This window comes from Gambusia affinis, linkage group LG20 (genome assembly GCF_019740435.1).
Source record: "Gambusia affinis linkage group LG20, SWU_Gaff_1.0, whole genome shotgun sequence".
NCBI classification, from domain to species: Eukaryota; Metazoa; Chordata; class Actinopteri; order Cyprinodontiformes; family Poeciliidae; genus Gambusia; species Gambusia affinis.
This window is the reverse complement of record NC_057887.1, coordinates 67,482-90,868: the sequence shown is the minus strand read 5'-3', so window position 1 is coordinate 90,868 and position 23,387 is coordinate 67,482. Positions and strand designations below refer to the sequence as shown.

The 23,387-nt window shown below is 40.1% G+C and overlaps 1 protein-coding gene and 1 long non-coding RNA gene across 4 annotated transcripts; one reads left to right on the top strand and one right to left on the bottom strand.

The window, feature by feature from the left end:
• Positions 1-1,871: 1,871 nt before the first annotated feature.
• bbs1 (Bardet-Biedl syndrome 1) lies at positions 1,872-21,433 on the bottom strand. 3 transcript variants are annotated; one of them, XM_044102066.1, is made up of 7 exons: positions 21,164-21,433; positions 10,091-10,517; positions 7,183-7,365; positions 6,590-6,721; positions 3,639-3,745; positions 3,400-3,520; positions 1,872-3,242 (listed from the first exon to the last, which is right to left on the bottom strand). In XM_044102066.1, the coding sequence occupies exons 2-7, from the start codon at positions 10,466-10,468 to the stop codon at positions 2,412-2,414; spliced, it is 1,752 nt and encodes a 583-aa protein (XP_043958001.1). In that variant the 5' UTR covers positions 10,469-10,517; positions 21,164-21,433; the 3' UTR covers positions 1,872-2,411. The 3 variants fall into 3 exon arrangements, with proteins under 3 accessions (XP_043958001.1, XP_043958003.1, XP_043958002.1); XM_044102068.1 differs by having other exon boundaries at positions 10,056-10,517; positions 21,164-21,413; XM_044102067.1 differs by lacking the exon at positions 21,164-21,433 and adding an exon at positions 19,135-19,454.
• LOC122822943 lies at positions 13,644-19,127 on the top strand. The gene is made up of 3 exons (XR_006369247.1): positions 13,644-13,702; positions 16,554-17,905; positions 18,568-19,127. It is a non-coding gene; the product is annotated as an uncharacterized LOC122822943 (long non-coding RNA).
• Positions 21,434-23,387: the final 1,954 nt, after the last annotated feature.

Sequence of the window (23,387 nt, the reverse complement as noted above, 5' to 3'; positions counted from 1 at the left end):
CTACTTTAAAAAGGTTTGTTAGGGCTTTCAATTTGTTTCATTAAGAAATGTCGACATCTTTTATTAATTCAGTTTTCAGTGGTCATTTAATGTATTATTAATGTCAGACATAGACCTGCTGCTCAGGGGAGGTTCTAGACAGGGCCAATAAGGGTACAGATAAATGTCTTTTGTTAAAATTCAAAGATGGATTTTTTTAAAAAAAAGGTTTTATTGGCTGTAGTTGCCATTATTTGACAATTAATTGGGTAATGAGAGAAAGGGGAAGACATGCGGCAAAGGTACCCAGGCTGGGAATCGAACCCACGACGGTCACGTTGAGGACTAAAGCCTCCCTATGTGGGCTGTGCTTAACCCCTGCGCCACCACAGCACATCCCAAAGATGGATTTTTTATAATCTCCACAATTTTACTTTAACAATGAATTAAAATCTGTATTGAGATAGGATCACACTTTCCATCTGCTCGATCAGGATCTGCAACCTGTATCTCTAGAGACACACGTGGCTCTTTGGGTCACGTATTATGTCAAATGATGAAATATTGCTCTGTTTTTTTGTTTCACTCTTTTTTAAGTGTCCCCATGAAAAAGCACACTATACTGGCCCCCATGGTAAATTTGGTCCAGGACCAGCCTCCAAACCCAACTCCTTATTTGCATAAATATTTTAGTAATGATCTTTACACTACCAGAATTTTCACATAACTTTAATACTTTTCGAGCCCTGTCTGAGGATACATTTTGATTATTAAATCAGGTGTAATGATCAGTTACTTAGCACTTGAGTAGATTATCAAATGCATTTTACACTTGCTAAATTAAATGTGTTTTAAGGTATGCTACTCTGATGGGAGACCAATTTTGGAGTACTCTACGTATGAACCGTTTCCCTATGGATCACATTTTAAAAACAAAAAACACTGCCATAAAATATTGCCTATCACTGCAATGGCCATCCCACCCCATGAGAGTAGAGCAACATGCGCTGTAGAGAGCGTCCCTTATTTTAATTTCTGAAAGAAGCAAACCCTAGTCGATGTGACACAAACTAGCATTCATGTTCTCTTTAAGTCTCACTCTGATTTTTGCTAATGGTTTTGAATAAAATAAATTATCTAAACTAAACATTTTATCAAAATTTAAATACAAACCATAGGATTTGCAAAATATCCAACATATATTTTGCATGAAGAGGTTGCTGAAGCAGAATCAGAGGATAACTGATACCTGTAATAGAATAAATCAAGTCCGTCAAGAAGATACGATCATTACTGCAGAATAAGAGGAGACTCACTGAGTGATAGCATTAAAATAATAACCTATATAAATACTAATCATTATATTTGATGACTATTAGAATTTATGTCTGTTTTGTGAGAGATGTCTGCAGGAAACTGAGAAGCGGCCTGCTGAGAAGTGAAGAGGAAGGTACCATGAACGAGACAATCCAGCGGTGATGGCCTAGAGAAACTGCAAACTGGCACTTTTATCTTATGAAATATGCTTTTGAAAATTGTATGATTGAGTTGTGTTCATGTGAGTGTGCAGCTGTTTTTTGTTGCCCCTCCCTTCAGGGCTGCACATTGTCATTTAAGTAGGGTATTTCTAATTCTAATAAAAGCAGGGTAAGACTCAGTTGAAGCTTCAGAGCATAGGGCGAAATCTGTAAGGTTTCAACTGTGTTCTCCCTGCAGGTAAAACTAAGTTTTGACTCTTGTCTCTTCTTTGTGTCTGTGTTCAGGTAATTTTGACCTATCACTGAGGAATCTCTCATTCAGTGTGGGGAGTTTTCACTCCCCACACTGAATTTGCCTGAATGTTATGCAGGAGCTAGAGGGTGAAAACAACTGAAAACCAGCTACAGAAAGGATTTTACTGTGCACCAGCTTTACTTTTATTTTTATTCTGACACAGCTACAATTTATTTCAGCATATCTAAGGAGAAAACAAGCAATCATTTTATAAACAGACAATATTTACTTTGGGTTTGATCTGTGTTTGAATCAGTAAATGGACGAAGCACCCCACTGTCCTGTACAATCTGATAGGTCTGTTAGTTCATCTGTTAGTGTTAAAGCCATTCAGGCCTGATCCCTCCAGGCAGATATTGTTCCAACAGTTTTGAAGGACATTTCATCAGGTTGGGACCTGGAGTTTTCTCTTAGCATAATATTTCTAAATTAATGTTACTACCAGTCTCCAGGTGTTTGATTCATATTGTTTGGTTTACAGCTCATATATTATTGCTAACTGCTGGAAACCAGTGATCTAACCAGCAGAGACATTCACTAACTCTGGACTGGACAGACTACTGGTCAAAGCTATCACTGTTAACCAGTTCTTGAACTGAAGGGTTCCTCTCCACATTCTGCATTACAGCTTATGTATCAGTCAACAAGAAGGCTGGGCGTTAGCTGAGCACCAGACCCTCACTGACTGGCATGTTGATGTGAGCCGTCAGCAGAGGGGAGCTCTTCTCTTCGTGCAATACAAACACCTTGATGATATCAGAGATGCCCTTGTCGCTGGTACACTCCACAAAGGTCTCAACAGGGTAAATAAGTCCCGGCACCAGCAGTGGGATCTTCATGTATGGGTTCCTGATCCGATACAGGTTGTCGTCATAAAGGAAGTTGATGGCCAGGTTCATGATGGGCCGACAAGATGCTGTATTCTGGACATTCAGGGTCAGTTTAAAGGATGGGCCCAGGCCCTGGACCATGGCGTTCATCTTCAGGGGCTCTGAGAGGCTGGAGGACATAGGAGTCAGGCTGGACTCCAGAGCTTTGACATAGGCTCGGGCAGCAGCCAGCCTCATGCGGCTCAGGTCCATGTGGAAGGCTCGGTGCATTGCCACGCCATTCTCCCGCTCCCGCAGCGTCTGATCCACATACAGCTTGGTTTTCTTAGGGACATTGAGGCGGACACTCTGAGCCAATGGCGGGCCAGGAGTGCTGTCCATATCATCAAACACTGCCGTCCTCTTCAGGATCTTAACCATAAGGCCGCCTCCCTTTGTGGTCATTATAAGGGTCCCATCCTCACGACCGTACCGACCAAAGCAGATGCTGGTGACTGTATCGGGGGTCTTAATAGTACTAAGCAGGTTCTTATCCCTGTACAGATGGACTTGACAGTTTGCCAGGCCCACCAGGACAGCCTGAAGGCCCCTGGTGGGGAGGTCCATGGCAGCCATTGTAGTGACAGGAGCCGGCAAGATGATCTTCCACAACTTCTTACCCTAAAAAAACAACCGCAGACTGTTACTGTGATAGAATTTCTGCACTAACAGAAACAAATAATCCAGGAGGATCACCCAAATTAGGATCTTAGCCGCTGACTGATTTAATCATTTACGATATTTCCTGGGATCAGATAACAGTTGGTTAAAAGTCTACCTTCTGTGTGAAACCCTGTAGACTCTCATCAGTGCATCCTACAACCATGTTCTTCCCAACTCTCACCAGCCCAACAGGATGAGATGACAACTCGATGCAGTACTTTGGTTTCTCTGATTCCCTGACCAGCAGCAGGGAAAACAGCTGTATGAGTTTAGGCTCTAATGTGTTAGACGAGTTCTAGATCTTTATGTATCTAGAACTGACCAAACAAGTGAGTTTGGTCAGCTTTTTCTTACCTGCGCAGGATGTAGATGCTGCCATTGCGACATGCCACTGTGATGCGGAATTCCACATCAAACTGACCTGTGACGTCCATCATGGTGGGAACAGCGGGAAGAGACATCTTCAATCACAGAGAGATGTTTGGAGGAAAGGTTAGGTTTCAGTGCTGTCTCAAGAGGTTTATGTGTCATCAGCGTATTGCTTTTATTAAAGGGGACAAATATGGATTTATGCTCCACAGCTCAGACTGAGCGACCTCAAAGTCAAACTGAAATTGGAATAGCATAATGTCAAAAATGATCAGATCAATTCAGGTCAAGTCAGTCCAGTACAGGGGCCTTATATGTAAATAGTACATTTTCTCAGTTTTTGCCAGATGTAAGACATTGGTCTGTACCCCAAAGCACATGAAATGCATGTTATCTGTAGGCGACACCTACCACAGCTCCATCACAGCTGCCTGTACACAGCAACTCTGCTCTCACAGTAGAGGAGTGTGAGGTGAGGCAGGTGATGAGGAAGGTGAACCCAAGGAAGGCTGCAGGACCTGACGGTGTGTTGGGACGGGTGCTTAAGGACTGTGCATACCAACTGGCTGGAATCTTCACAAAGATTTTTAACCAGTCCCTGTCTCAAGCCACTGTTCCTCCCTGCCTAAAGTCCTCTACCATTGTCCCCCTGCCGAAAAAAAACAACATCAACACCCTGAACGACTACCGTCCAGTGGCACTCACACCGATCATCATGAAAACAAAGGAGCTGGTGATCGACTTCAGGAAGAACAAAATGGACATCCAGCCTCTCACCATCAGTGGGACCTGTGTGGAGAGGGTCCCAGTGTTCAGGTTTCTGGGCATGGAGCAGGAGGACAAGGTAACCTGGAGCACCAACACCAAGGAGCTACTGAAGAAGGCACAGCAGAGACTGTTCTTTCTGAGAATCCTCAAGAAGAACTGTCTCCCCTTAGTCCTGCTGCAGGCCTTCTATGACTGCTCCATAGAGAGTGTGCTCTCATACAGTCTGTGTGTCTGGTACGGCAGCAGCACATCCTCGGACAAGAAGGCGCTCCAGAGGGTTGTCAGGGCAGCAGAGAGAACCATAGGCTGCCCCCTCCCCACCATGGAACAGATTTACACTTCCAGGCTCCGCAAGAAAGTTATGGACATTTTAAATGACTGTTCACACCCTGGCCATGGTCTCTTCCAGCTGCTGCCATCAGGCAAGAGATACAGAGCAATAAAAACCAGGACAAATCACTTAAAAAGCAGTTTTTCCCCAATGGCAATCATGGCACTAAATTCAAAGGCATAAGAACTTCTGCTCTTGACACACCACTCTGTTAAAAATGTAAATTCTGTATACTCTGTGACAACTCCAGCGCTGCAACCATCTTCTGATGTTTCTGATATTTATTTCTCGTTTTGTGATGTTTGTTTCTTTATCTTTTTATGTATGTATATTTATATTGTGTGTTGTGTATGTGTATATAACCTGCACTTTAACTCGAGTCAAGCACGGTCTCAATCTCGTTGTAATCTGTTGATGACAATTACAAATAAATCTTATCTTATCTTAATTTCATTCTCACTAAATAAGAAAGCAGGGTTGGATCAGCTCAAAACAGGTAAAGTTTGATTATGTTTAAGGCGATTGAGGTGTGTAAGATAATCACACATATGTAAGTAGTTGAACAAAGATGTGCCGCATAATTGTGGGGCATTTTGGCTCTGATGGAGAACATCGCTCTAGGAGGATTCGGAATGAGCGTTTGTTCAGAAACCATATTGACCTGCTGGGATGTGTTGATGATGATTTATTAGCATTTAGATTGCGCAGACTGATCATCCTGGAGCTATGAACAAAACCTAAAGACGGAGCCGTGCTTCACTGGTGCAGCTGGAACTGCTGATAGGTCTGTCATCCTTCAGTCGAGCCATGCCTGCTTTGTTAATGCACCTTCATGGACAGAAAACATCTTCATTCCTTAAATGTGCAACTTATGCACATGATTCCTCTATTTAGAATAAGCTTCCACATTCCCCACTCACTGCAAAGGACTCTCTGACTGTCATGTTCCGTGTTTTTCTGTGTGTTTATTCTGAGTTTCTTGTGTGTCTGAGTCTCCATGTTGTCCTGTCTCCCCTTGATTAGTTCTGAGGTGTCTCGTTCCCTGATTACCTCCTGTGTATTTAGTGTCACCTGTGTGTCTGTCTTTGTCGGGTCCTCGTCTCACTTGGCGTCCTGTTCCCTGTCGTCCGTGTGCCCAGTTTCTTTTCCCATCCTTTGTGTACCGGTTGCTACCGGCGTCGAGCCCAGGCTTCCGCTCGGCCGGGCTGCCCGGCTTTTGGATTTGGTGAACTGAATATTGTTAAACATTCTTCATTGAAAACATTTATTTCTTCACATCCTGGGTCTCCCGCATGCTGCCTTCACCACCTCACACCGTTTTATGACACTGACACACTGTCTTTCTTTAAATCCCGGCTGAATGTTCCGTTGTTTAAACAAGCATTTTCACTTGGATCTCTATTTTCATTTTTTCTATTTGGAATTTTTTCTTTAAAATTTATTGTTTTTAATTTTAGTGAGGTGACCATATGTGCCCTGAAAACACCTTTTAAATAAATTACATAATTATTATAAATACTTATACTGGTAAAAGCTTATGCGGGGTCCGGTCACCTGGGTAGCAGCCTAGGAAGGGAGACTCAGATTTCCCTCTCCCCAGCCATAGGGCCAGATCCTTCGGGGGAATCCCAAGGCAGTCCCGGGCCAGCAGAGAAACATACAAAGGTCCAAACATTTTTTTTTTTGTGCACGTTTCTAATTAGAATTAGCTCAACCAAATTCAGGAGCATCTTAATTTTTTCAGACCAATTAAAAACTAGGTCAGACTAATTTCGAGTTATGTCAAGGCAGTTTAGAACCAGTAGAGACCAGTTTAAACCAGCTAACTACAGTGTACCTTGCAGAGAATGGTGAAAGCTTCGGGGTCAAGGACGAAGATGTCGCTGTTCTCTGTACCAATCACCAAACAGCTAATCCCGTCCTCGTCGGCTGTGCTCTTCTTCAGAGTTCCGATGCAGGTGATGACTGTCTGAAAGAACACAATCAATGAACATGCTGGTTCCTCAGAGGTCAAACAGTTCTGGGTTCACATTAAACAGAACCAATATGAGTTAAACTCACACGTGAACTGTATAGGTGGTTTAAACTGCATTAGAATTGGAGTTCTTTCAGGACTGTATGGAATCCCATACTGAATACATGTGTGAATTACAGAAATACAGATATGTGTGAATCTCCTGCTTTTCATTGAAACATAAAAACATCACTGGCTAAGAAACATTGAGTGGGAGAATTACAGATGATACAGCAAGAATAATTTAATATAAGAATTGAGTTACAGAATAAGTGCCAGACACTGGTTCTCATGCACTTGTTCTACTGGTGATGTAGTCCACATCCAGTTTTGAGGAAGCAGATACTGGTCAAACTGGTTGAGGGGAGCAGCAATGTTTACAAATTTGGCCTATATGATGATAAAAGTAGTATTACCTGCCGCCTGATTGGCTGCTGTTTGTACAGCTGAACAAATTCGTCCACCTCATCAGACTCCAGAGACAGGAACCTAAGCGATCGGATGGACAGCGGGATGTCTGCCTTCTTCCTGATACTTTCCAGCATCTCCTTCAGCATCACAGGATCGATTTGACCCTCCCTCACCTGCTGCCACACATCCTGACCAATCAGAGCACAGCAGCTGGTCACATACTCAATAAGGTCAATTTACAGGGTGATGATTGTGAAAATTTTAAACGTATTGCTTCATCAAAAGCCAGGGGCGCCGCTAGTAAACTTGGGCCCTCCCTTCGCAGTTGCTGTTACAATTTCTTGAGTTAATCTAACTGATCCAAAGTCACAATTTTAAAAGCTTGCAACAGCCTTGCTTTCTTTGGTCCAATACTAATACTAGCACAATATTTGCTGCTAGTGAACTTTAAATACAAAAGTCTGCATACTGTATGCAAATAGGTTACATAATTGTTTTTTATTATTAGTTTTAGCTCATTAAAATGTCTCTCCCAACCAGCAACAGTCACAGGCAACATGCAAAATATACATGAAGGAATTCAGACTTCTCAAAAATCCTATGTTGTTGTATTTTATTCAAGGAGCAGGATATAACTTTAATAAAAATAAGTTTTTTCCACATAGCAAACGTCATGACAGTTTGCTATGAAACAGATGAAAAGATCAATCTCCTCAACCTCATCCCTGAGCTGCTACTGCCGTCTAAAGAAATGCATCGTTCTGACGATGGGTCTAAGCACCTCATTCACTCACTGCTATGTGTGCTAATGGAAGATTTTATAAAGATTGTTTGAATTTCTGTGAGTAATAAATACATTGTTTTTGTTGTGTAACTGTAAAAAGACCAGAGAGACAGGAAAAATCCACATAGATTCCCTGGAATGATTCTAACTTGCTTGTCATTGGACACAGTATTGCTCACCTTTTTCACTGTGATGGAAGGGAGGCAATTTACAGTATCAGGGGTTAGAGCTGCTGCTGCTGACTGACTCATCTATTGTTAAGTGTGATAAAAGGGGCAAGTTAAATATGTGAATATGTTGGTAGATTTGTTCCTTCATTCATTAGATGAAACGAAGGCAAACAGTAGTTTGCAGCTAAACTAACTATGCTAAACAGTTGATAATCTCACACAGTCTACCCACCTCTCTTGGAGAAAAACTGGGCTACAAATTGACACTCTTGTATTTTCTCTCTCTATCCAGTTGAGCCACCAGGAATCTTGGGCCCCATGGCAAAAAATTTTATTGGGTCCCCCCCCCCCCCGTGCAGCTGCTTTACACTTTCTTGAGTCTGTCTGACCCATCCAAAGCATCACAATTTTTAAAGGCTTGCAACTGCCTTGTTTTCTTTGGTTCAATACTGATACTAGCACGATATTCACTGCTAGTGAATTTTACATGAAACAGTCTGTATACAGTAGGCAAGTATATTGCTTAAATTTTTTCTAGCAATTGTAGATTACTGAAATGTTTCTTCCCATGTGCAACAGTCTTAGGCAATGTGCAAAATACACCTGAAGCAATCTAGACTTCTCATAAAATACTATATAGTTGCATTTTATTCAAGCTGCAGTATATAACTTTCATAAAAAATATGTTTTCTCCATATTTGTTAAAGCTAGCACCATGTCATGACAGTTTGTTATGAGGCAGATAATGTGTGAAAAAAAAAAAATCAATTTTCTCCACCTCCTCCCTGAACTACTATTACTGGCTAAAGTAATGCAATGTTCCGGCCCAAAACAACCAATCAAAACCCGGAGATGGGTCACAGTGCTATCAATCAACCTCATTCACTCACTACTAAATGTGCTAATGGTGGAGAAACAACTTATCGTTGTGAAACTTATCACTAGCTATAGCACAGGGCAAGGGGAGGGAGGCTGAGCAGCCACATGAGATTGTTAAACCCACCTCCTGCCTCTGATTGGTTGTTTCTAGAAAGCACTGGGAGAAGGCAAATTATTATTTTTTTTCCAAATTCTCTCTCATGCCATACTGTCACAACTTGACAGTTTTACAAGTATGTAAAAAATTATTATTTTTTTAAAAGTTACATACTGCAGCTTTAATTTCACTTAGGAGAGGACAGGCCAGGAGGGAGGTGGGTTAGAGCTGCTGCTATCTGACTCATCTGTCGTTAAGGGTGGTATAGGGTACAGGGGCAAGTTAAATATATGAATATGTTGGCAATTTATTTCCGTCGTTCATTGAATGCTAGTGAAATAAAGGTAAACAATAGTCTGTAGCTAAGCTAACTATGCTAAATGGTTGATAATCTCACACAGTTCTAATCACCTCTCTTGGAGGAAAACTGGGTTACAAATTGGCACTGTTGTCTTTTTCTCTCTATTTTTCTGAAAACCTGTATAACTTTATAATTTTCCTTAGCAGCATAGTAACTGCCACAGTCGTTCTTGTCTTCTACTGACTGCTGCTGAACATCGTCATCGTCAAGTGCGCTAAGCAGATCCATGGGCCAGGGAGTTCAGTGCAAATATGGATATGTGTTTTTCGGTCTGGTAGTGGTCTTTTAACAATTTTAGAAAACACAATATGATTGATTTTATAATTGACAGGGTCCCAATTTTTTTTATTTCTATGAATAATATAAAAAAATTTGTGGAGGGCCCCTTGTCGGTCAGAGGCCCTTGGAATTGTCCTAACCTTTCCCCCCTATATGGCACCCCTGTCAAAAGCACTGAATACCCATCTCGAAAGACAAACTCAGCAGAAATGGTAATTAAAATGTATTATTATATAGAAATGAAAAATAAACTATTGCATTCTTATGTTCCCAAGTATGCTGTGACCCAGCTTCTCTGTGATACTGACTCTCTCCCTGTGGATGTAACAGAGGCCACAACCACCTGCTCCAGTGGGTTGATGTCCAGGCTCGGAAGTGTGAACTTGAAGTATGGCCGCAGGTTCTTGTAGACATAGATGCATGGTCCAGAGGCCACGGCCACGGCGGGGATTCGGGGCTCATGCAGGTCCATGAAAAAGGCGACCAGGCCAGCAGGTAGGTCCAGCAGGCTATTCTCACTTATGAGTGCCGTGCCACGGTAGACCTTAAGCTTCATGCCTGATGAGCCGGTGCCCAGGTCCCCGACCACGAGTCGGCTCTCCCTGTCCCCGCTAAGATCTGCCAGGTCTATGCAGGATGAGAAGGTGTAGAGACCAGCCACTGGGTCGTAGTGGGCATCCAGCCACTTCCCCCCATCGCCACTGGAATCCACAGAAGACATAACCACAGGACAGGAGATGGGAGGATTTGCAGAGCTGAGCAGGTGAGACCTGCAGGAATACAGAAAGTAGATCAGAGTCACATCTGAATGAGAAAGCAGCAGATCAGGATCAAAGCAGATCCAGTCAAATTCAGAGAGGACACAGGATCCCAACATGATGGAAATGGATTTCATCCATCAGGATCAGAAAGTGTCCCATAATGATCAGAGGAGAGCTTATCAGGGTGAGAGATGAAACCAGGATCAGGATCAGACTGTTGGTTGGTTAAATGTCTGTTGTTCAAGTCAAGACATGCCAAGCCTTGTAGAAGTATCTACCTTCCTTCACGTTTCCCCATTTTGTCCTGCTCTAATCATAAACCTTGATGTATTTTGCTAGGATTTGACATGGCAGACCAAAGAAATTAAATACATAACAGTGAAATGAAAGGAAAATGAATAATTAGTGTTCAAAGCTTTTTCCAAACAAAAATCTGAAAATCCATTAAAATATATGCCCCTTAATTCTGACACTCTAAATAAAACCTTGTGCAGCCAGTTGTCTTTACAAGTGATGTCAACATCAAACAGAATTCACCAGAAAGTCATTCAATTTTATAATAAATCCAGCTCTTTTCTGAAGGAATCACAGGTTTGTGCCTTAACAAGAGAAGAAGCCAAGAAACCCTGATGGAGCTGGGGTGGATTTTCCCACCCACAGCTCGGGTGGAAAAATCTCTCAACAGGGCAACTATTAATAGTTGAATTGATCTTACTGTTTGTGGGATACGAGGCACACGGGGGTAGTTTATAATTTTTTTCTTGTGAGCAGATAATAGGAAGCCAGTGTGTAACTATATCCAGATTAAGTAGTTTATAACCCTTCAACATTCAAGACTCACACACAGCTATTCAAGAAAACGTTTTTTGAAAAGCAATCTCAGAAGTAACCAATGACCACGAGGTGGTTCATGTCAAAAATCAGTGGCATAAAGGCAGAAGTAACTGGATGCTTGATGTAAATAACCCCAAATTAAACTCTTTATTTGTTGCATCACCTTTTGGGTGCTTATTGCCTTTACTTTGTTTGATTTGTATTATGTGGTTGATTCAGGTCTTGTGGGAAATTCTGTTCCCCTGTGAAAATCTGTTTATCCTGTGTCAGTGAGTGCACACTGCAGCCAGAGAGATTGAGCAGACTATTTTCACAGGACTTCTGATCAATTTCTCTGTAAAATAACTCATATAATCATGTGAAGGTTGAAACTTTCAGTTTAATCAGCAGCTGAAAAAAAAATTGTAAGATAAATAGATAAACTAGGTCTTGTGTGGACGTCTTACACCGTTTTGAGTTGTTTTTTAATCTCCAAGAGAATTGGTCTTTTTCCAACTTTTGTCACGTAAGCCTGACAAATAAAAGTCAGTCACCAAATACGGGTTTCCAACACATTGTGTGCATTTATAATTTTTTATTGCTGATATAAGAGGATGGAAGCTAGCTGATAGCAGGGCACAAAAAATTAGGACTTCCTTAAAAAAATAGAGTGTAGGTAGGCTTTCTGGAAAATACTGTTCTAATATAAAATATGACAGATTAATGCATAAAGTAAATGTCGACTTAACATTTGGTGGCTCAATCTTACTATCATACATAACAATCATTGAGATTTTGAAAATATTTGCTCTCTATTTGCCAACTTATGAGTAGGCAACCAAATATTTAGCCAACTGAAATAATCTGTTTCCACTTGTTACGATCCAGCTCAGCCAGGGGGAAGGAGAAGTAACAATAAAGAAACCTAGATGTTAATGCTTGTCAGTTTGGGATTTATTTTTTGGGTTTAACAAAATAAAAAAGTAAAAAAAACAAACAACTTACAATCAAAAGTTAGGGTGTGTCAAGAAAATCCGAGATCATCCCACTTCCCCATGCTGGAGATTTTAGTTTAACAGTAAAAATAAATAAAGTTTTCTTTAAAATGAATCACTCAAGTGAAATCTAGACCCAACATTAGACTTAAATGTCAATAAAATCAATTTGATTGTGTGTGTTGTTTTGTCTCCTGCAAACTTTGCTTTAATTTAACTTTTTTCTATTTAATCATAAGAAATCATAGTCAAGACAGAGAGAGTCATGAAACAGGAAAAGCAGGTTTCCTGGAAAAAGAGGAAGTAAGTTTCCAGTTCAGACTATTACTTATCTCAAAGCATGAAAGTTTTAAAGAAAGAAATCTAAACATTGTGAGTAATTGGATAAGATTCAAAGTAAAATACTTATATTAATATTGGTTTGCTTGTAATAATACTTACACTTACACTTGCATTGATGGATAGTCTTACAAGTAAAACAAGTAACTGTAACTTTGATATCAAATAATAAGAATCATGGATTATTCTTGGTTTCTTTACAGAAAACATTTGTAATAACTCACATTAAGATTATAATAAGAGTAACTGATAAATTATGGTTATCATAACATTATAAATGAATGATAAATCAGAGAAGTAAAAGAAGTTATAAATGTGATTTTTACTCTGAACTTGAAATGGTGTGGAAGGTGTAACTGCAATTAAACATCACTGATGTGTTGGAGGTGGATGGTAGGTGAAAGGTTAAGAGAAAAAGGGGAACTAACAGGAGAGCAGAGATGGTCAACGCCTTATTTGGAAACAGGTTGTTAAGCAACCTGAGACATTAGCACAGACATCAGGACACAATGTCTCTAAGACAGTGATGGATATGAGATCATCTGTCCAAGCAGTCAGCCAATGAAATAAGCACAGCAACAGTGCTAGCCAATGCAAATGAACCAAAAGGGTGGATGAACCCTATAAAAGGTGGGTGCAAAAGAGGAAACTTTGGTTGGATCCTCCAGGCAGCTTCGAGTCAAGATGGAGATGGACAAAGAACTCTGCAGCTGAAGAAGAGCCGGGGCCACAGAGCCGAAGACTGTCCTGTTCATGGGGACCAACCCGTCTGCCCCGCAACATGTGGCTTCAAATTGCACTTCTCTCATCAGCTGGGTTCAGACCCCAAAGACGAAGATGAAGACCAAGGTAAAGGCAAAGGCAAAGACAAAGGCAAAGAACAAAGACAAAGAAGAAGAACTGATGCCTTCCTTCCTGCCAGCACCCAAGTCCTGTGTGACCTCACCATCCATGAGGAGAAGAAAGCTCATCAGGCCTACAGAGATCCCTGCCTTCGTCGACCAACATCCTCCTACTGCTGCAACACCTCCTTCATCATCAGGCCAGGTCTGGGGTTCGAAAAGCCAAACTCTGTCCGTCTCTCTCAAAGGTTCCCTTTTTAGTTCTCAGTGTCAGCATTAGGGAAAGATAGACTAGATGATTGATTTTTCTTATTTGATTATTTCTGCTACTGAATTAAGCTGTACTGACCCTTGCAAAATTGCCTTACTAGTAAAATATTTAGCATAAAGAAAATCTAAAAGATGTTGTGGACATTCAATTAATGAGTCTCCTTAAAGTTCTTTGATGGTTGTAAAATAGCTCTGATGTTTGATTCTGGAGAGGAAGAGGTGGAAAATGTTTATTGGTTCCTGATAGCCCAAATTTAAAACATCATCCTTGGGACTCGCCCGAGTCACTAAAACCTACCTGGTTCAGTAACAAGAGCAAATTGTAATAAAAGAGAACGAGCGACCCTTAACAGGTGTGCTCTGTGAAACTAGTTGGCTGCAGGCTGCTCAGTCTGGCTAATTCACAGGGGGAAGAAGGTTGGGACACCTGGATGGAGGTCGTCAGAAACCAGGCCAATCGTTTCTCGATGCCAGCTTAAACAGAGTTTACTTCAGTTCTGGACAGGGTAAATCTCAGCAGATTTAGGAAACTCAATTAACCCGTTAGATGGAGAGCTGGTACCACATCTCCCCTCTCAGAAGAGGAAGTAGAGAGTGAGTGAGTAGAGAGAGAAGGGGGGGGGGGGGATGTGGCGCAATAACAGGTGTTATAATCAAAAACAAAACAATGTCCTCAAAACAACCAGAGTTGGAAACCAAAGATCTTAACCAAACAAAACAGGACCAAAACCTAAGGTTAACAACAAACAACAAAACTCTAGTAGGCTACTATAAGCTTACATTCAAAGCCCCCCACAGGTACTCACAGGTAACAAAGATTTACAAAAGCTCATAAAAAGACAATGCGGTATACAGAAGTCAACAAACACCCAGCAAAGTGGCAAGCTGTCTCAGAAAAGAATCAGCCAGGAGTCTTGGGTTTAAAAAGGGAGGTCTCATCAGGGATTGGTGGAGCTGATAATTGGTGAGCCAATCAGCTCTGCTGTAGACCTCAGGGAGTGGCACAGGAGGATTAGGGCTATAGCCAGTTCCCAGTGGAGTTAATTTCATTAGAAAGCTGCAGATATACAGAAAAGAAAGAGACAAAAGAAACATACAAGGCCACCGGCCGTAACACCCCTCCATAACATGGTAACAAATTAATTTACCAGCAAGTCTTTAACTGTGTTTATTACTCTCATCATGAACAATAAATCCTGTATATTTGGTAATATTTGCTCTTTATTTGGCAAAGTTATGAGGGGGAACCAAATATTTTAGCTGCCTGAAATAATCTGTTCTTCCCTGTGCCCCTACAACATAGGAGTTAATTAAATTACCAGCAGGTCTTTAATCATGCTTATTCCTCTCTTTATCAACAGTAAATCCTGTAAATTTAAAACATTTGCTCAATATTTGCCATAGTTATGAGGGGGTAACCAAATATTTTAGCTGTTTGAAACAATATGCTCCCTACGGAAGAGGATTAGGATCACTGGAAAGAAAACATCTGACTTTTCTTCTCAGAAAACATCAGAATTATTTTTTTCAGTGGTACAGAAAAAAATATCTAATTCAGGGATTTTTTTATTTTAGTATTCAGCCAAAGTAATGAAAAAAAAAATCTCAGAATTCAGGGGAAAAAGTCAGAATTCTGTCTTTAACATGATGCAGCCAAAGTAATAAAATAACAAACTGCAGTCTGATTTTTATTGTGAATGTGTTTCTTCCTATTGAGCAGAGAAAATAAATAAAAGGTATTACATGTCTTTTGCTTTAAGTATTTACTTAGTGGAGGGTTGTTTGTGGTTGACCTGAGGTGCAAACCACTACAATATTAACGAAGTACAATTACAAATTACAAAAGCACTACAATATTAACAAAAGCACTAAGACATTAACAAAACGGAATAGGTATGTCCCAGTGGGAGACCTAAGAAATGATTGGACAATAGGCATGAATACATATTTGCAGAGTCCTATTACGTCACCGCCATCTTGACAGTGACAGTGGAGAAAACGTGCTGCGTGGACTAGTTTCAACGGTTTTACTGTACAAAGTGGACCAACTGACTTTACGTTACGTTTTTTAATTCATTTCTTGAAATAGCAAATGCACATTGAATTATGGAATTGTGTTAATATGTTCATGAATTCATCACTGTAAAGGTATGTGTGTGTGTGTGTGTTCATAATCAGATCTTTGGGTATACTGAATCATGGTCAGATATTACCCGCAAGCTGTGGAATTTAAGGCAAGGTCGTCAAGCAGTAGCAGATTTTCCCATTGACTTTAGAACCCCGGCCGCCTCCTCTGGTTAGAACACAAAGCTCCTTTCAGTAGAAAGGAGCTTTTCTACAAGCTCTGAATGAGAACATAAAAGATGAACTGACTTACCGAGATGAACCAGGGTCATTGGAAGATCTCATTAGTTTAGTTATTAGGATCGGCAATAGGAACAGAGATAGAACCTGATCTAAGAAAGAACTGAGTTTTTGCCCAAACAAAGTCGAATCCAATACTATCCCTGCAGATCAGAGCCCAGAGGAGCCTATGCATATAGGAAGAACCAGACTCACTCCCGATGAACGACAGCGTTATATGAGATTTGGAGCCTGCCTTTACTGTGGTCAAACAGGACACTACATTGCTAACTGTCAAAACCTGCCAAAAGACAAAGCCCATCATTAGCGACAGGAGGAGGGATGGCCAACTCAAAGAAAATTTCCCGTCTAACTCTACCTTGTAAGAGCTCTCTCTCTTCCTCCTCACCGTCCATATGATTGTGCTATTGACCTTTTTCCAGGACCACCACTATCTACCAGCTCTCTGGAGAGGGAGAGCATGGAGAGATACATCAGTGAGTCCCTGGCAGCTGGCATAATTCGTTCATCAACTTCATCTGTGGGAGCTGGGTTTTTCTTCGTTGGTAAGAAGGATGGAACACTCAGACCATGCATTGACTACAGGGCCTTAAACTGGATCACTGTAAAGAATAAATATCCACTGCCATTACTTGCCTCAGCTCTTGAACTCGTTCAGGGAGCCACTATATCCACCAAACTAGACCTCTGTAATGTTTACCACTTAATCAGAATGCGAGAGGGGAAGAGTGGAAAACGGTAGTTTAATTATGGTAGTTTTAATGATTAACTTTAGCGCATGTTGAAAGACGGATCATGATTGTTTTGAGCAGGCCTCAGTTTAGGTTAGTTTTAGACTCATGGTTTAATCAATACATAACTTAATCAGAAGAACATTTTTCTTAGATATAATCATCACGATTTAATTAAAATTAGTCTAATCAGTAGTTTTTATATTAGATCACATTAAGAGTGTAGAACTCAAATATTAATCTGGAAATTGTTTTAGTTCATATAACTAAGGAAGTTGAAAACTAATCAGAGAATATTGAGTGCAAAAGATGTTTTGGTATTGAAATTGCTCATGTCTGTTTTATAAGAGTTTAAAGATATTATATGAAACGTGTGGTAATTTTTATAATCAAAATCTGCTATTTGATGCCCTGGGTCAGAGGAGAGGTCAGGAAAGCTCTTTGTGGTTCAGGAACCAGTTTGAGGCAGTTTGAAGGGATGAAAAACACAGATAGCTTTTAAACTTTGGTCCTGCTTTCTTGAGTAAAATGTTTCTGTATGAAATTAACACATCTATTGTTTGTAGCCTGTGAAAGTGCGCATGGAGGATAGCTTAGACAGCGATGAATTCATCTCTTGGCCTTGACAACACCTGCATGGTGTCTGGTGTAAAAAACAGACACACGTCATTACGGGCTGTTTGAGACCACCTCTAAACTGTACGTTAGAACACATCAGACAATAGAAACACACCTTGATATAAAAGTAATTGAGCTAAAACAGCTGGTCAGATCACTGGGGTGGAACTGCCTTAACTGCCACACACAGTGGTCTCCGAAGGCGCGTGTTCGTATTTTTGTATTTTTCTAAGGTAATTAATTTCTTCTTTGTGGCTTTGGTTTCTGATGATTATGATGTTGATGTGATTTTATGCACTTTTATGCACTAGTTTGAATAAAATTCTGCTTGATTGTGAAGTTGAACAGTGACTGTTGTCTTTGTGCTTTCACTTTTACACACTACATTAACGGACCTGGGGAAACGAGATAACAACAAGCAACAGGTAGCAAATATCTTGCTTTCTCAACAGTTTAACACTGCAGACATTTTATTTAGAAGGTGGCTGACATATACAGCTAACCTTAATTTCTTTGTGAAACATTCAAACAGAAGAACAATAAAATAAACACACCAAATCCACAATTTCAGTAATCAACAGTTATTACATCTTCTAATCATCTGTGTGATTTAACATTGTGAATCACGCTTATCCCTATGACTGCTTAAGCTATTAAACATGCTAACAACTAGCTGTAACTGTTCGGCTTTAGACATTGAAATTATCTCATTGATTAACTCACCTTTTGTCTTTCCATTAGTGTAAGCGTCGGGGACTTAAATCAGTCACTTAAATCAGTCATCTTTCTCCAGAATGATAGCTGTCCGCCACAACTCGCATTAGTGATTCTGAAGCTGGTTGCTTGCTGGCGCCCATCAGCCAGAATTCAGATTTTTTCCTCTGAATTCTAGCATTTTTTTCTGTGCCACTGAAAACAAGAATTCTTAGGTTTTTTGAGAAAAAAGTCACAATTTTTTTTTTTTATTCCAGTGGCCCCAATTCTTTGCCGTAGTTCCCCCTACATATGGTAACAAATTAATTTGCCAGCAAGTCTTTAACTGTGTGATGAGTCCCTTCCTCTACTCCCTCTTCACCTACGACTGCAGACCTGTCCATGGCTCCAACGACATCATCAAGTTTGCAGACGACACCACGGTGATCGGCCTCATCAGAGATGATGAGGCCGCTTACAGGGAGGAGGTAGACCGTCTGGCTGAGTGGTGCGACTAAAACAACCTGCAGCTGAACCCCAAGAAGACCAAGGAGCTTATTGTGGACTTCAGGAGGAACGCTGAGCTACATCCACATTAAGGGGACAGTGGTGGAGCGTGTGGACACCTTTAAGTTCCTGGGAGTCCACATCTCCGAGGACCTGACTTGGACGACCAGCTGCTCCAAACTCATCAAGAAGGCGCATCAGCGCCTCTTCTTCATGAGGACCCTGAGGAAGAACCACCTGTCCTCAGAGATCCTCACGAACTTCTATCGCTGCACCATTGAGAGCATCCTCACCAACTGTATAACAGAATTGCTCTGTCTCCAACCGGAAGGCGCTGCAGAGGGTGGTGAAAACTGCCCAGTATATCGCTGGGGCACCGCTCCCTGCCATCAAGGATATCTACAGGAAGCGGTGTTTGAAAAGGGCCGGGAAAATCACAAAGGACTTCACTCACCCAGCACAAACACTCTTTTCCCTCCTGCCCTTTGGGAGGCATTACAGAAGCCTACGGACCAGAACCACCGGGCACCGGAACAGCTTCTTTCCCACAGCTGTCACGCCTTTGAACGCCTCCTGACATAAAACATAAACTATAAGGACTGTACTCCCCTATCCTCTCATACAACAATAACACATGGACTATCCTCACACACATATGCAAAAATCTTATCTGCCATTATTTATCTTGTATTATAAACCTACTAATACATATAGAATCCATTTCTTAACCTTCTTGTATATTCTATATAATCTGTGCATATAGCTCCCATATTTATATTTATATTTAGTCTTGTACACCTGTAAATAAATATTTATATCCTGTATAGCACTTCTGGAAAGATGCAAACTACATTTCGTTCCTTGTACATGTGACAGTGCAATGACAAAAAAGTTGAATTCTATTCTATTCTATTTTAACTGCGTTTATTCATCTCATTATCAACAATAACTTCTGTAAATTTGAAAACATTTGCTCAATATTTGCTAAAGTTATATATTAACTGTCTGAAATAAACATTTCCCCTGTTCAAAGCTCCTTGGAGGGGGAACAGATTATTTCAGGCAGATGGATTAATTGGTTCCCCCATTTAACTCTAGCAAATAACAAGCAAATGTTATCATATATACAGGATTTATTGTTCATAATGAGGAATAAACACAGTTAAGAGTTTGTAAAAAAAAATAATTAGCTCCCATGTTATAGAGGGGGAATAGTTTATTTCAGCTGGCTAAAATATTTGGTTACCCGTCTCATAACTTTTTCAAATAATGAGCAAATGTTACCATATTTAAAGGATTTGTTGCTTGTGAAGAGAAGATTAAGCACAGTTAAAAACTTGCAGGTAAATTAATTATTTCCATTGTTATGGAGCACGAACTGATTATTTCAGGCAGGTAAAATATATGTTCCCCCATCATAACTTTGGCAAATAAAGAGCAAATTTTACCAAATATACAGGATTTTTTTGTTGATGATGAAAGGAATAAACACAGACTTGCTGGTAAAGTAATTTGTTCCCATGTTATGGATGGGGTATAGATTATTTCAGGAAACTGAAATATTCATCCACTTCCACCACCCGCCTCACCCCCAAAAGTTTGGGAAATAAAGAGCAACAGTTTCCAGATTCTCAAAGATTGTTAGGTATGATAGCATGGAGTATACTAGAAATTTTCTAAATACAGTAAACTGTCATATTTTACATTACAACCCAGGTTTCTAGACATCTTTTCAGTAAATCTTAATTTTTGTGCCCTGTAGCTATCACCTAGCTTCTATCCTTATCCTTATTATATCAGCAATGACAAATCATAAATACCCAACGTATTGGAAACTCGTGTTTTGTGACTGACTTATTTGTCAGGTTAAAGTGACAAAAGGTGGAAAAACACCAATTCTCTTGGCGAAAAACAACACAAAACGGTGTAAGAAGACCTCCACATAAGACCTCGTTTATTTATTTATTTTTCAGTTTTGTTAGCTGCAGATTAAACTGAACATTACAACCTTAAATGAGATGTTTTACCGAGAAATCGACGAGAAGCGCTGTGAAAATGGTCGGCTCTGCGCTCCCGACACGGGGAAACAAATTTTCACAGGGGAACAGAATCTCGCACAAGACCTCTATTTGATTTGATGCTTCTATTTTGACAAAACAACTTCCACTCACTGTATATATTATAGAACGGCAGCCACAGAAAGCAACGGAACAAGTTGCAACAGTGTTAAATCTACCTTGTCATTAGCAACCCCTTCATTCCTCACTGTTCACCAGTAAAGCCACAAATCCTTCACTCGTTAATTCATTTTACGCTACACTTGACATGTACGTGTTTTTAAAATAATGCACTCATCATTGTGGTTCTGATTAATTAGCCACCAATTATCCACAAGTCAGCTGCTTTTAAACAGGGTCCGTTCAGAATCGAAGTCAATATGTCGGTTTCAGTCAACCAAGATTTCTTGTTGATGATTAACATACCCCCTCACGGTCACCAGGGAGACAGCTCTCAGCTTCTCTCGGCCCGGCTACTGTTTTCAGCCCGTACTTCTCGTTTCCTTGAAATTTCTTGACCCTGCTTCGATTATCAACGTTACAGACGGTTTCGATGGTTGCGTTGATCCAGTCTGGGGATTAACACTGAGCTGGTCGTTGCTTTAATCCACCAAAACCCGCTATCTCCTCCTTCAGCTGTTGTCCTTAGGTGATGACGTCAGTCTTCTCCGCCGGTGTTTCGTTTCCAGAAAACGTATTGTGTTTTGTGAAAGCAGGTTCAAAAACCACACACATTTTCTTGAAATCAATAAAACATATCCGTCCAAGTACACCTCGCTGCAGCAAACAGGAAGGAGCGGGGACGGATTTCGGTCAGACTTTTATTATTATTGGGGCCAGCAATGCATAGGGAGAGCAGTGAAGCAAGTCAGTGATAAAAACTAACTGGATGTCCCACAAAGATAGAATTCTTTCACTTTTCAGGGCATGAATAGTTCTGTTATTCTTACACGTAGAAGGAAAATACGCTTTACCAACTGTGGTGTCGGTTATATTTAACAAGGCCTCATATTCATCAATAACATTATTTCTAAAGAATTCACATATTCCATTAGTTACAGTATCAAACATAATATCATACTCTTTAAAAGTTACTGTGAGGTTATACATGAGTTTGAACTCACTGTAACTGAGTAAACACCCATTTTTGTTGAATAGCTGATCCACCAGAAGGATTTTATTGTCGAACCATTTAGGATAAAATAAAGATTTATTTTTGTGAAGGATGTATTAATTATTCCAGATGAAGAATTTACGGGGAGAAAAAATATGTTTGTATATAAGTGCCCATGAAAGAAGTGCTTGTTTGTAAAATGCAGAAAGTTTTACCGGTATTTTCTCTACATTATAATTACAGAGGAGGAGGAAATATAGACCCCCTACCCTGGAGAAAATGTAATTTGGGAAAGTATGCTAGATGGAGGATGGATTTTTTAAGATACGACTTTAACCAATTTATTTTGAATGTATTATTTAAAGCTGTGAAACCAAGAAAATTCATACCTCCTTTTCATAAGAGTTCATTACCATTGATTTTTCCTAAGTAATGTATATGATTTTTCCATAAGAAATTGAATAACATTTGGTCAATAGATTTTATAATTTGGTTGTCTAAATGCAAGGAGAGTGCAGACTAAGTGAGCCGTGACACTCCCTCGCTTTAGATGACTGTGCAGTTGGTGAGTATCTTCAGTCAGAGGCTTCTTCAGATTTGCTGTAATGCAGGCCGCTACCAACTTTGCTCTTTGCTACCAACAACCAATATACCACCTTTAATAACGCTCTGAAATTGAATTAATGAGATACAATAATATTTAATTTTTCTTTGAGATTAATAAAATAGGGCATTTTTAATTGAATTGCATTTGAATGTACAGATATTTATATACCTTGTTATTTTATTTATTTATTTATCTATCCCTGAGAAGACCACATAAATTTTATTATGTTCTGTTCTGAAATATAATGTCAAAAAAAATCTGTCCGACGAAAGATCCGTTTTTCAAGAGAAATCTTGACGGACAGAGCTCTGGTTGAGTTAGCACGGTGGGAGAGCGATGGCGGACTGGCTGGAGCAGAGGAGAACAGCAGCAGAGTCAAGGCAACCAGGCAAAAGCAGCTGTTAGCTTGGATTTAAATAAGAACATAGCAATGGTGGATTTAGAAAGGAGTGACTGGAAAAGTATGGATTGTAGTGAAGAGGAAGAGATGGGTGATCAAAATGAAGGGCAAGAGTGGGAAAAGGTAGGGAAGGGTGGTAAGAAACAGCGAGCCGCTGAAAAAAAGAGAAAAAAGCGAAATGAAGAAAGTACAGAAGGTACTTATAGTGAAGGCATTGAGGAAAAAACAGAAGAATTAAAAAATCCAACTATGAATATTATAGTAAGATTTGATGAAGATGAAGGAGTTAAGAAGATTGATCCACTTAAGTTAACCAAAGCACTTAAAGCGCAGGTGGGAGAAATTAAACATGCTAAAATACTGAGTGATGGAAATCTCCTGATTGGATGTAATTCAGAAGATCAGGTGGAAAAGGTAAAGAAACTTGGATGGGTGTGTAAAGTCAAAGTTAGAACAGTTGTTAGAGTGGGTGAAAAAAGAAATAATGAAAGTAAAGGAATTATCACAGGAGTGTCTCTAAGTGTAAATA